Here is a 15,124-nt window from a genome sequence, read left to right on the forward strand (position 1 = left end):
TATATTTTTTTTTTTATTGGGCTCAAATCTGGCAGACAGTTTTGCCATGAAAAAGATTAATAAAACGGACGCGGACGAGGATGACAAACGGTTGTGCATCCGAGAATTTCGCGGACCCATTGATTTGAATGGGTCCGCGAACCGTTGTCCGCGTAAAAAATAGGACAGGTCATATTTTTTTGACGGACTGGAACCACGGACGCGGATGCCAAACGGTGCATTTTCTGATTTTTCCACGGACCCATTGAAAGTCAATGGGTCCGCGAAAAAAAACTGAAAACGGCACAACGGCCACGGATGCACACAACGGTCTTGTGCATGAGGCCTAAGGCCTCATACACACGACCGTATTTTGTTTCCGTGTCATATCCCTGTGTGTGTGCGTTTTTTTATATTTTTTTTTCCAGATAGGATGCGGACCCATTCATTTCAATGGGTCCGCAAAAAAAATGCGGACAGCACACCATGTGCTGTCCGCATCAGTATGTGTGTTCAACGGATGCCATACGGAACCTCATCATTTTTTTATTTATTTTTTGCGGACTGATACGGTCGTGTGCATGTAGCCTAATTAAAACTCTCAGTAACCTGCTGCCTCTTATTGTATCTATTATATACGATGTTGGATCTGTTACTGTTTGTTCCTCACCAGCAACATTAATAATAGAACAACAAAGTGGCGGCTTGTTGCACTTTATCATAGATTAGATTTTTATCTCGTTTCTGAATCTCAGTATATTAAGAATAGGGCTAGGCAATGTCGACTACTGCTCTAAAAACACAAACCCGTTCTCTGCCTCCTGACACGCTTCGCCTGGTAGGGCACGGATCTCAGTTACTCTAATCATTAGGGTCCTATTTAGACTGCAGGATTTTCAGGGCAATTATTGGGAACAAGCAGTCTTAGTCTAGTTTCACACTAGCGTTGTTGGATTCCGGTAGGAAGTTCTGTTGACGGAACTGCCTGCCGGATCCGGAAATCCGTATGCGAACGGATATCATTTGTTTCCTGATCCGTCTCTCCAGTGTCATCCCGGTATTTATTTATTTTTCACATTTTTAAAGATATGCGCAGACTGGAAAATCTGTTTCCTGAACACTTGGTACCGGCAAGTATTTCAAAATTTTGGCCGGAGAAAATACTGCAGCAGTCCGGCCAAATACCGTAAAAGGCATACTGAACAGATTGCTTTCCATTCAGAATACATTAGGACAAAACTGATGCCCCTATGACTGAAGTCAATACCGGAAAACTTTAACGCTAGTGTGAAAGTACCATTAGGAATGCACTTTCTTGATGATTGGCCAGTATAATCGATCAGCCAATGAACAAGCTTGTCTGCTGATGGGCATCTTTCATTGGGATTAGTGATGAACGAAGCTGAGTTCGGATCCAAGTTTTAAAGGGGTTTTCCAGTTTAAAAATCCAAAACCGAAGTTATTCACCAAAGCCGCGTGAGACTTCGGGAATAACTGACTTCACCTCATCGGAGGCTGTACCTTTTAATGCTGTACGGAGATAGATCTCCGTACAGCATTAATCCGAAGTTTTGAGCGAAGCGACTTCGGATCTAGGATGAAAGATGCCCGATTATCAACAACACATCTCCCTGTGTAATCAGGGATGTGCTACCGAGAATGAGGGAGGAACCGCCGCGGTAGCTACCGTTCCTCCAACATTCCGTTTGCATCGGTCTGTGTTATCATTCATTGGTGCTCGCACTGCCCGAACATCAGCCAGTATAATAGGTCTCTAAGGGTGGGTTCACATCAAGTGAGGCCGGACGAAGCGGCACGCTTCAGGGGAGGCCGGCATGAGGGGTTTTGTGAGCAAGGGTCAGGGAAGGTAAGGGTTAAGTGGATGAGTGCAGGGAAAGGGGGGAGGAGCTAGGAAGGGGCGGGAAGCGGCAGGCTGTAGTAGTGGTGAGGCAGGTCAGCGCCCGCCATTTTAGGAGCAGAGAGGCAGCATCTTCTGAACGGCAGCATCAGAGACAGCAATGGCAGAAGCTGTGGAGGTGATGCTGCGGCGCTTGAGGGAAGCAGCGGACACCAGGGGCAGCGACTGGCTGGAGGAGCAGGTGACTGCATTGCTAAGGGGGGCGGAGGTGGGTACGTCTGGCCCTACTCCAGCAGCTACACGGTCGCGGCGGGCACGGCCGCCGGCGCGCCTGAGCCCTGATTTACCCCCCCGGGTCCGGCGCCGTGTCAGGAGCCCCACAAGGGACCCTCCACGCCGGGAGCATTCTAAGGCTACTGCGGCCTCCCGGCGTGGGAGGAATCCATATGTCCGGCGGGACCCTCCAGAGGCTGTGGGGCCTCCCCCTCAGCCCACCACGTCAGCTACAAGGGAGTCAGGACCTGGTTCTGCAGGATCCCCTCCTGTCCCCAGGAGTGGGAGGCCTGCTCAGCGTGGGAGAGGTAGTGGCAGCAGAGGCAGCAGCGGGGCTGCGCGGTCGGCCAGGGCGGCCCGGCGCAGGCTCTTACAGGATGAGCCCCTTTCAGTGGCACACGAGGCTACGCCTGTAGGTGCCAGGGACGGGCGCAGGCCTCGCCATGATGCGCTTCTTTCAGAGGAGGAGGACGAGGCTGTTCTGGACGGCTCCCCGCCCCAGAGCAGGCCTCTTGGGCATGAAGACAGGCGCGCAGATGCTTATATGGAGGACAGGGAGTTGCGCAGGCCATTTCCTGAGGGCGGACAGTTTGCTACTGGTCCTGACACCGTTGAAGACAGAGGGCGTCCCAGAGCCATTCCTAACGCACCCAGCAGTGATCCGGCTGGGGTGCTGCCGGCGAACAGCGCAAGTACCCACCAGAGGAACGTCGCGGATCCAGGAGTCGTACGTCAGGAATCAGGACCTGCGGCTGCCGGGTTCACAGCACCCGGGCAGCTAGGTGAGACATCACTGGGAACACTGTTATCTCTATTTAATGTGGCGCCTGGGGCGGGTGGGAGCAATAGTGCTATTATCGGTGGTTTGGGGCGCTTGCTGTGTGGTTTAGCTGGAGTTAGTCAGGATAGGGGGGCAATGGGGGCTACCCCCTTAGCAGCGTGGGGGTTGGGGGCAGAAAATAGCAATGTACCGGCGACCCCTAACAATAGTAATGTAGCAGTGGCCAATAGCACAGGTGTAGCCGAATCAGTGTCAGTGCAGACGCAGGCGGGAGGTGAGGAGGATAGGCCCAGATTAGATGACGCCGCAAAAGGGGAGGTGTATGTCTGCTTTGAGGGTCCCCTGGGAGCGCATTTGAAAACGGAGGTGCGTGAGAAAATTTGGAAGGGGGAGTATATAGAAATTTTTTCGCTGCTTCCGTTGGAGCGGTTCAACCTTGATGTGGTAAAAAAGGACGGAGTAAGAAAGGAGGATGATGATAAGCGTCGCTATCGCCTTATCCCTAGGTCTTTTAGTAATTGGCTGCAGGCCTTTGCTATTTTAGCAAGTGTGATTGGGGAGAAGAGTCCGGAATGCTGTTCCCCTTTATTTTGCTATCTGGATGCTATTGGGGAAGCCTATAGAGTGTATGGGGGTTCCGGGTGGTTACGGTATGACGAGCAGTTTCGTCAGAGGAAAGCGGTCCGTCCTAATATGAGATGGGACCATAAGGACATTGCTTTATGGATGAGGGTGACAGCGCCAGGTAGGAGTGGTCAGTCCTTTCGGAGTGAGTCAGGGGTTGGGGTACAGCAAGGTACAGGGCCGCCCCCAGTTGGAAGAGGATACTGCTTCCTTTTCAATGAGGGAAGTTGCAAATTCGGCCAAAAATGCAAATTTAGGCACGAATGTTCCGTGTGTGGCGGGGGCCATGGGGCTAGCAGATGTTTTAGAGGGGGTAGGCAAAGGGGAGGGGATAGTTTTGCAAAAGGGGCAGACCCCAGTGCGAGTGGAAAGGATGGTGGGGCATCTAAATAGATATCCGAACCAGGAGTTAGCTGGATTTTTGTATTCGGGGTTTAAGTTCGGTTTTCATATACCTTCGCACCCGTTACCAGTCTTAGAGAAGCGGAAGAATTTGCGCTCGGCATTGCAGTTCCCGGACATAGTGACAGGAAAGTTGGCTAAAGAGGTTTCCCTAGGGAGGATGGATGGGCCGTTTGTTACATCACCCATCAGTAACTTGCGAGTTTCCCCTTTGGGTTTGATCCCTAAGAAGGAGCCTAATAAATTTAGGCTCATCCACCATTTATCATTCCCTAAGGGTGCGTCGGTCAATGAGGGCATTGACCCGGAACTTTGTTCTGTGGTTTATGCTTCCTTTGATGCGGCTGTGGAATGGGTAAGGAAGCTGGGTCCGGGTACCCTGTTGGCAAAATGTGACATTGAAGCGGCATTTCGGTTGTTGCCAGTTCACCCGGATAGTTTGTATTTACTGGGTTGTTTTTGGAATGGCGCTTATTTTGTGGATAGGTGTTTGCCAATGGGCTGTTCAATATCGTGTGCATATTTTGAGCGTTTCAGTTCTTTTCTGGAGTGGGTGGTGGTTCAGGAATCAGGTTGTCACTCTGTCATTCATTATTTGGATGATTTCCTGTGTTTGGGGCCGGGGGGATCTAGGGTTTGTTCGTTGTTGTTATCCACATTACAGTCTGTTTTTGAGGGTTTCGGAGTCCCGTTAGCAGTAGGCAAAACGGTGGGGCCGGCTACTGAGCTAAGCTTTTTGGGTATTGTCATCGATACACAGCGGATGGAGTGTAGGCTACCAGTAGACAAAGTGTCAGAGTTAAGAACAGGGGTGGCGGCGGCATTGAGAGCAAAGAAGATTCGTCTGCGGGACCTGCAGTCTTTGTTGGGCAAATTGAACTTTGCATGCAGAATCCTACCAATGGGCCGCATTTTTAGTAGGAGGTTGGCTTCGGCGACAGGAGGGGTGGTGTCTCCTCACCATTTTATTAGACTAGGCAGTGAGTTGAAAGGGGATTTGAAAGTTTGGGATTCCTTTTTAAAACAGTTTAATGGCAGAGCATTAGTTATGGGGGGGGGGTGGTTGATGCGTTTGATTTCGAATTGTTTACGGATGCTGCGGGTGGAGCGGGTTTTGGGGCGTACTGTGAAGGGCAGTGGTGTGCGGGTCGGTGGCCTGAGTCCTGGGTACGAAAAGGGTGGGTAAAAAACGTGGCATTGTTGGAACTCTTCCCCATTGTGTTGGCAGTCACGCTCTGGGGGGAGAAGTTTCGGCACAAGAAGGTTCGTTTCCATTGTGACAACTTGGGAGTTGTGCAAGCCATCAACAGTGTAACGGCCTCTTCCCCCCCAGTTATTTGCCTGTTGCAGCAGTTGGTTCTCCGGTGCTTGTCCCTTAATGCTTGGGTGTTTGCAGTGCATGTGCCTGGTTCCTCTAACTGTATAGCTGACGCACTTTCTCGTTTTCAGTGGGAGCGGTTTCGCCAGCTGGCCCCGGAGGCGAGTCAGGTCGGATTGGTGTGTCCAGAGTCGTTGTGGGAGATCCTGGAGGTACCGTAGCTTGTCTGTTGCAGGCATCATTGAGTGAAGGCACGTGGAGGATGTACGATAGGGCTTGGAGTAGGTGGCAGCAGTGGTGTAATGACCTGGGGGTCGAGGTACTGGACGGGGAAATTCCGTTGTTACTGTTCATTGGCCACGTGAAGGATCTAGGTTGGTCGGTTGCCAAGATCAATGGTTGCATGGCGGGCTTGGCTTTCGGATTCAAGTTGCGGAATTCCCCGGACATTACTAAGTCCTTTTTGGTCCGCCAAATTTTGAAGGGTTATAGAAGGTTTCAGCGTGTCAAAGATTCCCGCCTACCGGTGTCCTTTTCGTTATTGTTACAGTTAGGGGAGCAGGTAGCTGGAGTGTGTCGCTCGGCTTGGGAGGTGAGCTTATTTAGACTAGCCTTTGCTCTGGCTTTTTTCGGAGCCTTTCGTTTAGGGGAGTTAGTGTGTGCAAGTGTGCGGCGGGAAGGGGGTCTGAGGAGTGAGGATGTAACGTTATATGACGACAGGGTGGTGATTTATCTGAGATTTTCAAAGACGGATCAGGAGGGGAGGGGTCATTTAGTCTCATTGTTTGAGGTGCCGGGATGTCTATTGTGTCCAGTACGGTGTTTGCGGGATTTTCAAGCAAGGGCAGGGGTCGCGGCAGGCCCGGTTCTCAGACACGAGGATGGCTCCTTTTTATCGCGATTTCAATTTATAGCGGTATTCAAGAAATGTTTGCGTAATCTAGGAATGGACTCTGGCAAGTTTACGGGTCATTCCTTCAGGATAGGTGCTGCCACGGAGGCTGCTCGCTTGGGGGTGCGAGATGAAGTGATTAAGCGTATTGGGAGGTGGGAGTCGGAGCGTTTTCGGCTGTATGTGCGTTTAGGGGCAGTTTAAGGCTGTGTCTAACCATGTTTGTCTCGTTCTTTTTTCAGGTGGTGCCCCGTTATTAGTTTGGATCCTGGGCCATTCGTTCGTGTTCTGGGGGGCATTACGAGCGGATGTTCGGCAGAATGGGCGGCAGCTGGGGTTTGATCGGGGGACAGCCATAGTAAGATGGATCGGACGCAGAGGTATGGCGTGGGGTAGTGTTTTGCAGGAGGTTCATCGGCAAGCCAGGTTAGATAGAGTCCCGGATATCTTGGTGTTGCATGTTGGGGGAAATGACCTAGGGGTCCGACCTTGCAGAGAGTTGATCAGGGATATTCGTTTTGATTTTTTGCGTTTGTGGTCCCTCTTCCCGTCAGTTGTCACTGTGTGGTCGGACATTGTCCCCAGGAAGGTCTGGAGGGAGGCGAGATCGGTTGAAAGGCTGAATAAGGCTAGGATTAAGCTGAACAGGGTGATTGGGCGGTTCTGTGCCAAACATGGGGCGGTGGTGGTGAGGCACCCCGAGTTGGAAGCAGGAACAGGAGGTTTTTGGAGACAGGATGGAGTCCACCTCAATGCGGTGGGCATTGATTTGTGGTCACTGGACTTACAGGGAGGTATCGAAACAGCCATCCGGGTGTGGCGGAACGCGCGAGCTTAAGGGCTGTCAAGCTGCGCGTTGTTGGCGGGGGGAGGTCATAGAAGCTGGGGCTACTGGATGGTAACGGTGAATGAGAGGGCCTCAATGGTGGGGCTGGACTCTCAGAGTTGGGGCACCTGGTTGGCTTGGTATGGCGTCCGTCAGTTGGTGTCCCCGAGCTTGTGGTACGCGGCTGGGGGCAAGATGGAATTGCCGTGGTGGTTTGTGGTCGTTTAAGGTGCAGTTAGGCGGCTTCTAGGACCTCCCTCGTCAGTTAGACATGTATATATTTATATATATATGTCATTGTTATATCAAGTGTTATGTTTATTCATGTTATTTATATTATTTAATAAAAGACGGCTGCTGTGGCCGATTTAATCCAAGCAGTGGCTGTGTGTGGTTATTGGGAGAGGAAAAGGGGAAGGTTAGTTAGCTAAATGATGGGGTAGTGGACCCGAGCGTAGCCAATAACCCTACTCAAGTGAGGCCGGACGAAGCGGCACGCTTCAGGGGAGGCCGGCATGAGGGGTTTTGTGAGCAAGGGTCAGGGAAGGTAAGGGTTAAGTGGATGAGTGCAGGGAAAGGGGGGAGGAGCTAGGAAGGGGCGGGAAGCGGCAGGCTGTAGTAGTGGTGAGGCAGGTCAGCGCCCGCCATTTTAGGAGCAGAGAGGCAGCATCTCCCTCCCTCCCTCCCGTAGTGTGTACTGGGATGTTTCAGGGCGGCAACGGTATATTATAGAGGGATGCATATAGGAAAAAGTAATAAAAATAAAATAGGTGTATTTTATAAATAAATAAAGGTATAAAAAAAAAAAAAAAAAAAATATATAATAATTTGACAGGGGGTGGTGGACGGAGTGTGTCTTTCAGTGTTGCGTTTGTCGCAGCAGTCGTGGCGGGGGGAGGTCATAGAAGCTGGGGCTACTGGATGGTAACGGTGAATGAGAGGGCCTCAATGGTGGGGCTGGACTCTCAGAGTTGGGGCACCTGGTTGGCTTGGTATGGCGTCCGTCAGTTGGTGTCCCCGAGCTTGTGGTACGCGGCTGGGGGCAAGATGGAATTGCCGTGGTGGTTTGTGGTCGTTTAAGGTGCAGTTAGGCGGCTTCTAGGACCTCCCTCGTCAGTTAGACATGTATATATTTATATATATATGTCATTGTTATATCAAGTGTTATGTTTATTCATGTTATTTATATTATTTAATAAAAGACGGCTGCTGTGGCCGATTTAATCCAAGCAGTGGCTGTGTGTGGTTATTGGGAGAGGAAAAGGGGAAGGTTAGTTAGCTAAATGATGGGGTAGTGGACCCGAGCGTAGCCAATAACCCTACTCATGTTTTATGCCTCTGATGTACGTTAGAAAAAAATAAAAAAGATACATCATGTTCTTGTATCCTGCAGAGTCCGGTAAAAAAAAGTATACAATTTTATTTTTTATTTTTTTAGAACTTAGAACCAGCCCTGTAATTTACATGGAAACAGATATCTGCCCATTCATTGCTGCAATTGCTCTGCTAGATTTATTTCTGCCTGGCAGCTCAGATGTGTGGGCCTTTCTACCGCAGCTGGTGGCAGTTGAAGGATGGAACAGAATATGTATGTCAACCTTTCTGAGCTGGACAGAGTATTTAGAGAGCAAGCAGCAGGTCTATACTGATAGGAGCTATACTAAATGTTTAATTCCATGCGATTATAAAAGTATTCAGATCCAGGTGCTGGTTTGAAAACTGTAGAATATTTTTCATGGAACAACCCCTTTAAGTTCAGTGACATATACAACACACCATGTCACATTATCACATTTGCCGTCCTGTTTGATGTCCCTTTCTGCTCCAAACTTTGTTCTCTTATCTGCACCAGTCTATCATTGTTGACATAGGCTGGAATTACATGGCGACCATGGCCAAAGATCGCAGTGTAGCACTGCCTGCATCACAACTAAGGATTACTTTAGCTTTGCAACACGCAAGTTGCTGCAACCCAACAATCACAAGTTTTCCAGGTATATTTGCTGTGTAGTCCCAGCCTTAGTGACCAGATGTGTCATGGCAAGAGACTATATTACATATAGGAGTCTGTGATGGAACGGGACTGGTGGTAGTATGGAAGGTAGCACCCAGTTGTAGGATAAGTTGAGAGGACTAAGGCCTCTTTCACACGAACGATACAGATTAGGCCCGGATGCATTCAGTGAAACGCGCACCATTTTGCAAGCAAGTTCAGTCAGTTTTGTCTGCGATTGCATTCAGTTTTTTAGTTTTTTTCTGTGCAGGCGCAATGAGTTTTAATGCGTTATTCAAGTGCGTGATAAAAAACTGAAAGTTTGCAAATAACATCTCCAAGCAACCATCAGTGAAAAACGCATTGCATCTGCACTTGCTTGGGGATGCAATGCGCTTTTCACACAGCCCCATTCACTTCTATGTGGCAGGGCTGCGCGAAAAACACAGAATATAGAACATGCTGCGATTTTCATGCAACGCAGAAGTGATGCGTGAAAAACAACGCTTATGTGCACAGACCCATTAAAATGAATGCGTCAGGATTCAGTGGGGGTGCAATGCGTTCACGTCACGCATTCAACTGCGCGGAAAACTCGCTTGTGTGAAAGGGGCCTAAAGGATATAATACAGATAAGTATAATAAAGTAGTATTGTGCACAGAGTGGGCAGTAAGGGTTTGACAATATTGCAGGTAACACTAGCAATTTACTGCTAAGTGCCGGGATGAACAGCTTCTCTTCTGATGCATACACCAAAATAAAATCCAGCTTCTTTTTTGGTGCCGTACGGTACTAACTCTGCTTGCTGATCTATATGATTATGTGAAGACCTTGGAGTGGTGACTATTTGTGTAATACTATGTTTCTTTTGTGTATATGCCTGATTCTCCAGCTGGTTTCTTGGTATATTCAGATACTAATACAATAGGCTGCCAGGAGCAATCGAGTCACAGTGCTTAGGAATGCCGAGTGGGGGGGATTGGGGGCCTCTAAAATAACTCTCTATACAGCTTCCTGCAACCTCCCCCTTGGTAGGAAACAGGACTATCCCACTTCTGTCAAAAAGGGGGGGGGGGGGGGGGGGATAGAATGGAAGTTCCCATTCCATCTAAAGGTCTCTGCCAGGTACACTGCCACCTACTGGACAGCCAGGCACATTGTATGTAATAACAGTTACATAACAATATTATTAACTCAGGACCGCCGAACGCAGGATTGCATCCTGGCGGCGGCCCGGTTATTCCTCTTGGACGTGCGCACACAGGAGCATGTGTTCACCGGATCAAACTGTAAACCAGTGGATCTACAGCCTGCCAGCGGCGATCATTCGCTGGCAGGCTGTAGATGCGATTTTTTTTTTCCTTTTCCTTGAAAGGTATATCGGACGCTGTTTTGTTAACAGAGTCTGATATACCTGGTCCTCTGTTGGTCCCTTTTGCTTGGATCAACCACTAGAGGACACAAGAAGCTCTGTAATAAGTAGCACTACACTACACCCCCCCCTCCGTCACTTATTAACCCTTGATCACCCCTGCAAGGCCCCATTCAGACATCCGTATGTGTTTCGCGGATCCGGCAATGTGCTTTCCGCATTTTGCGGATCCGCACATTGCCAGAAAGCAGTGTTCGCCCGATCAGGCCTGATCTTGTGCGCACACTTGCGTTCAGTCCGCCCCACCGCAGTGACAGAATTTTAATTTTTTTTCTGATCACTGCAAAAACACCGTAAAATCACTGCGGCGCTATAAAGATCACTTTTGAGGGGCATGGCGAGTTCATGTAAGGTGTTTTTTTTTGGCACAAGTTAGCAGATTTTTTTTTTTTTTTCTTACACAGTCTCATATGCAAGTGTGTTTTCAGAATACCTAAGAAGCAGAGTGCACATCCTTCTACAAAACTCATGTCACAGTCACAGTCACAAACAGGGGGGGGGGAGGAATCAGGATAAAGCAGTTTTGGATAAATATTTTAAATTTCCCATGTCTACTCTTAATACACAGTCAAGGAAAGAGGTACAGATGCAAGATTTGTGGGAGTGGGGGCTCGTGGCTTGGTAATGTTTCACATTTTTTGGCTTTTGAAAGTGACTGTATCAACCCTTAGAGGACCCTGCGATTTTCAGTTTTTTCGTTTTCATTTTTTTACTCCCCACTTTCCCGGAGCCATAAATGTTTTTAAAAAAAATTTCCGTTCACTTAGCCGTATGAGGGCTTGTTTTTTTGCAGGAAAAATATTCCAAATGGGGTGGAATTGGGGAAAAAACATGTAATTCTACTACCGTTTTATGGGTTTTGTTTTTACCACATTCCCTATGCGGTAAAATTGACCTGTTTCCTTCATTCCCCAGGTCCGTATGATTACAACGATACCACACTTGTATAGCTTTTCTTGTGTTTTAATACAGAAAAAAATAAAACATTTTTTTTTAAAATGTATTTTTTATTTCCGTATTCTAACCCCTACAACTTGTTTTATCTCTATGGAGCTGTTTAAGGGCATATTTCCTTGTAGGGCGATCTGTACTTTCGGGGTGTGTGTGACTTTTTTTTTTTTTTTTGTCACCCTAGGTGAGTATAACCAGCAATCATTAGATCGCCAATTGTATGGGTATTTGTCCATCACAGAACACACCATTTACTGTATTCCAGTACACAGTGCTGTCACCTGTAAGCCTGTGTTGGAATATACCGGTGATAGATATCGGACCCTGCTTTGAGGCTCCGGACTATCACTGGCATATATTTCAGCTGGGAAAGGCTGTTATAGGCACAGGAGCATGCGGCTCCCACATCTTCACTGCTCAGATGCCGTGGTCACATTTGATCTTATGGCTGATCGCAGACATTAGCCACGGACCTTTGAAATCTTTAAAGTGACTGAGGTCATCAAGGGGTTAATAATTCTCCTATACTCCTATCTTTAATACACTATTAAAGAAACGGGATCAAGTGCATGATGCAAAGGGGTCTGATGTGCCCGGTAATGTCCTAAACCTTGTGTCTCTGCAAAGTGACTATATTGGCACTGCTTCAACTGTTCTTAATCTAAATGACTCTACTATGCAGGTATCGGGGATTATGCTGAGCTATGAATGGACTTGTCCACAGTTAATGAACCAAGTCTTATGGACATTTTTAAGATGATTAAAATATGCAGTATCCATATATGAGCTTACATAGCAAAATGGTTGTATTAAAACAGATGTTACTCTAATTAGGACAGATGTCCAAACTATGGAAGAGGGTCTCAGAGGTCTTTGAAGGGGAGAAGTTTGTGCAAGAATAGCTCTTATCTGTTAGCTCTTTGTTCTGTATTAACAGGGCCCATTGTGTCCTTTCGCAGTATCTTCTGCCAGGTGGTAGACCTTGTATGAAACTTTTATGTTTTCTGGATCAGGATGCGGTCTTGCAAACGTCAGGATAATCTGCTATATAATCACCAACCAATAATGTTCTTTCTAGACTATGCGCAAGAGATGCAGAAAAACAGGATCGTCTTTCTGTAAGTTAGGCTAGTTTCACACTGGCGTTTACCATCTCCGGCAGGGAGCAGCTTAGCGGAGATGCCTGGACCCATCACTGCCGGATGCTACCCGACACCTGCCAACCCCATTCACTATAATGGCGACTGGCAGAGATCCGGCAAACATGCAGAGAGTTGGCTGGACAAAAACAGCTGTGCACATTATAGTGAATGGAACCTGACTGCCATAGAGAGAGATCCGGCAGGCTCTTCCCTGCCTGAACAGCTTGCCAGATTTAAAACAACTGCAGTGTGAAACAGGCCTTAAGGGAAAACTGAAAGGAACATACCGTAAGTTCAGTGCTCATTACTTTACCCTGCAAAACTGCATTAGGCCTCATGCTCACGAACGTTGTTCTTTTCCGTTCCATTTTTATTTTTTTTGTTGCTGATAAGATGCAGACTGTGTGCTGTCCGCATCAGTATGTCCGTTCCGTAGCCCCGCAAAAAAATATATCATGTCCTATTCTTGTCCATTTTAGGCATTGTTACAATGGATCCGCAAAAAAAAAAAACCACGGATGGCATACGGACTGCAAAACACATACTATCGTGTGCATGTAGCCTTAGGCCTAATGCACACAAACGTATTTTGTTTCCATGTCCGTTCAGTTTTTTTGTTTGCTGATAGCATGGGGACCCATTCATTTCAATGGGTCCGCAACAAATGCAGACAGCACACCATGTGTTATCGATATCCGTTCCGTAGCCCCGCAAAAAAATATTTAATGTCCTATTGTGGACAAGGATAGGCATTGTTAAAATGGATGCGCAAAAAAAACTGACGCTATATTAATAATTCTCCTTATAATGTGCCAGTGCAAAAAATGCCCCCAGTTGAGCTAATGTCCCCATAGTGCCCCCATAATGGGCCAGTATAAAATACCCCTATATAGTGCCCCATAGTGCTCCTCTCCCCCCTTCTTCCTAGTGCCCCCCATAATGTAACAGTATAAAATGCCCCATATATAGTGCCCCAGTAGATGCCCTCAGTGTCCCCCATAATTTGCAAGTATAAAATACCCCTTCTTAGTGCCCCCCATAGATGAGCCCATAGTACTCCTCCCTCCCCTTCCCCCATAGTACCTACCATAACGTGCCCCAGTATAAAATCCCCCTATACCGAGCCCCCCATATAAAATACCCCTTCTTAGTGGCCTCAGTAGAAGCCCCAATAGTGTTCCTCTCCCCCCCCTTCCTCCATATAAAATACCCCTTCTTTGTGGCCTCAGTAGATGCCCCCCAATAATGTGCCAGTAAGAGGTGCCCCCATATATGCCCCCTAATCATGTGCCAGCAGCAATTGCCTCTCCATGCCCCCCCCTCAAATCATGTGCCACAAGTATTGTCCTGTATAACAGTAAACAACTTGTACTTACCTCCATGGCAGCGATGCAATGCAGGCCTCTTCCGGCCTGTGTCCCGCGCTGTACAGCTCAGGCGGTGCAATGACATAATTGCGCCGCCTGTACCGGCCTCTGATAGGCTGCGGGTCTTGTGCCGGCAGCCTATCAGAGAAACAAGGAGGGGAGACTCCTCTCCCTTCCCTGCCGCACAGCCATCTATATCCCTGGCCTGAGGACGTCGATACAGATGACTATGGAGATGAGCGCTTCCACAATGGAAGCGCTCATCTCCTTGTGCCCTGCACCCGCCCCCCACTTGTCACCCAGGGCCACGCCGCCTAGGGCCTCGCCTGACTTTGCTTAATTGGCGGTGTGGCCCTGCTAGTGCCCCCTGGAATTTTGCGCCCAGGGCAATGCCCCCCCCCGCTACACCACTGGGCAGCGGGGCTCAAGAGGCAGCTGCCTTGGGCCACCAAGGAGCAACTGGGCCCGAGGCAACTGCCCTTTTTGCCTTGCTTTAAAGATGGCCCTGATCATGACATAAGTAGGCTTAAGGAGCAGATTTTTCGTCCTAGGGACTGACCATAATTGCAATAAAGTGCGATTAATATTAACAGAGATACGGAGCTCTGATTGGACAAGATATCGTAGTCTTAGATACTTTAGTCGGGATTTTGTATGTATCACATACAGTGCCTTGCAAAAGTATTCACCCACCTTGACTTTTTTGGATTTTGTTGCCTCACAACCTGGAATTGTGGTCGTGGCAACCAAGTACGTGTCTGTCCTACCTGAGCTACCCTACCCCTAAGCGGTCAGAGTTGTGCCGTGACCGTGTCGTGGAGGGACGCCTGAAAGAGGGCAAAAGACATACTGGTAGGCAGAAGTTTTTTTTTGCAAAGACGTTACAAAGCTAAAGTTTGAAAGGCTGCCGACATTTCGGTTTCGGGGTGTGGTATGTAACGGTTGAAACAAGACGAGTGCCAACACCCCAGTTTCTGAATGACATGCGCAGGCACTCGGTTCTTGGAGGCCGCGGATGCCGCGCCTATGCGGAACGAATGGCCCGAAATGGTGGCAGGGTCGCCGCCTGCGCTGGCCACTAGTGACCTTACATGGGATATGAACTGCTGGGTGGTGAGCGGTACCACCCCGAAGGGTAACAATGGACTGTTCGGTCCGGCCCCGGACAAGGCGGACCGTAACCGACGAAGCACCGTGACGGGACACCATTGATGTGCTGTGGGAAAGTAGGATACCTGGACAGGGGGTCCCAACTGGGAGGTCTTAGACGTCTTGAGCAGTAATG

The 15,124-nt window shown here is 48.6% G+C and overlaps 1 protein-coding gene across 3 annotated transcripts; it reads left to right on the forward strand.

Moving 5' to 3' along the window:
• Positions 1-1,908: 1,908 nt before the first annotated feature.
• Positions 1,909-7,453, forward strand: LOC122939003 (translation initiation factor IF-2-like). 3 transcript variants are annotated; one of them, XM_044294914.1, is made up of 3 exons: positions 1,914-2,892; positions 5,367-5,447; positions 6,370-7,453. In XM_044294914.1, the coding sequence occupies exons 1-3, from the start codon at positions 1,998-2,000 to the stop codon at positions 6,963-6,965; spliced, it is 1,572 nt and encodes a 523-aa protein (XP_044150849.1). In that variant the 5' UTR covers positions 1,914-1,997; the 3' UTR covers positions 6,966-7,453. The 3 variants fall into 3 exon arrangements, with proteins under 3 accessions (XP_044150848.1, XP_044150849.1, XP_044150850.1); XM_044294913.1 differs by lacking the exon at positions 6,370-7,453 and having other exon boundaries at positions 1,909-2,892; positions 5,367-6,361; XM_044294915.1 differs by lacking the exon at positions 5,367-5,447 and having other exon boundaries at positions 1,915-2,892.
• The last annotated feature ends 7,671 nt before the right edge of the window (positions 7,454-15,124 follow it).

This window comes from Bufo gargarizans, chromosome 5 (genome assembly GCF_014858855.1).
Source record: "Bufo gargarizans isolate SCDJY-AF-19 chromosome 5, ASM1485885v1, whole genome shotgun sequence".
Classification (NCBI taxonomy): Eukaryota; Metazoa; Chordata; class Amphibia; order Anura; family Bufonidae; genus Bufo; species Bufo gargarizans.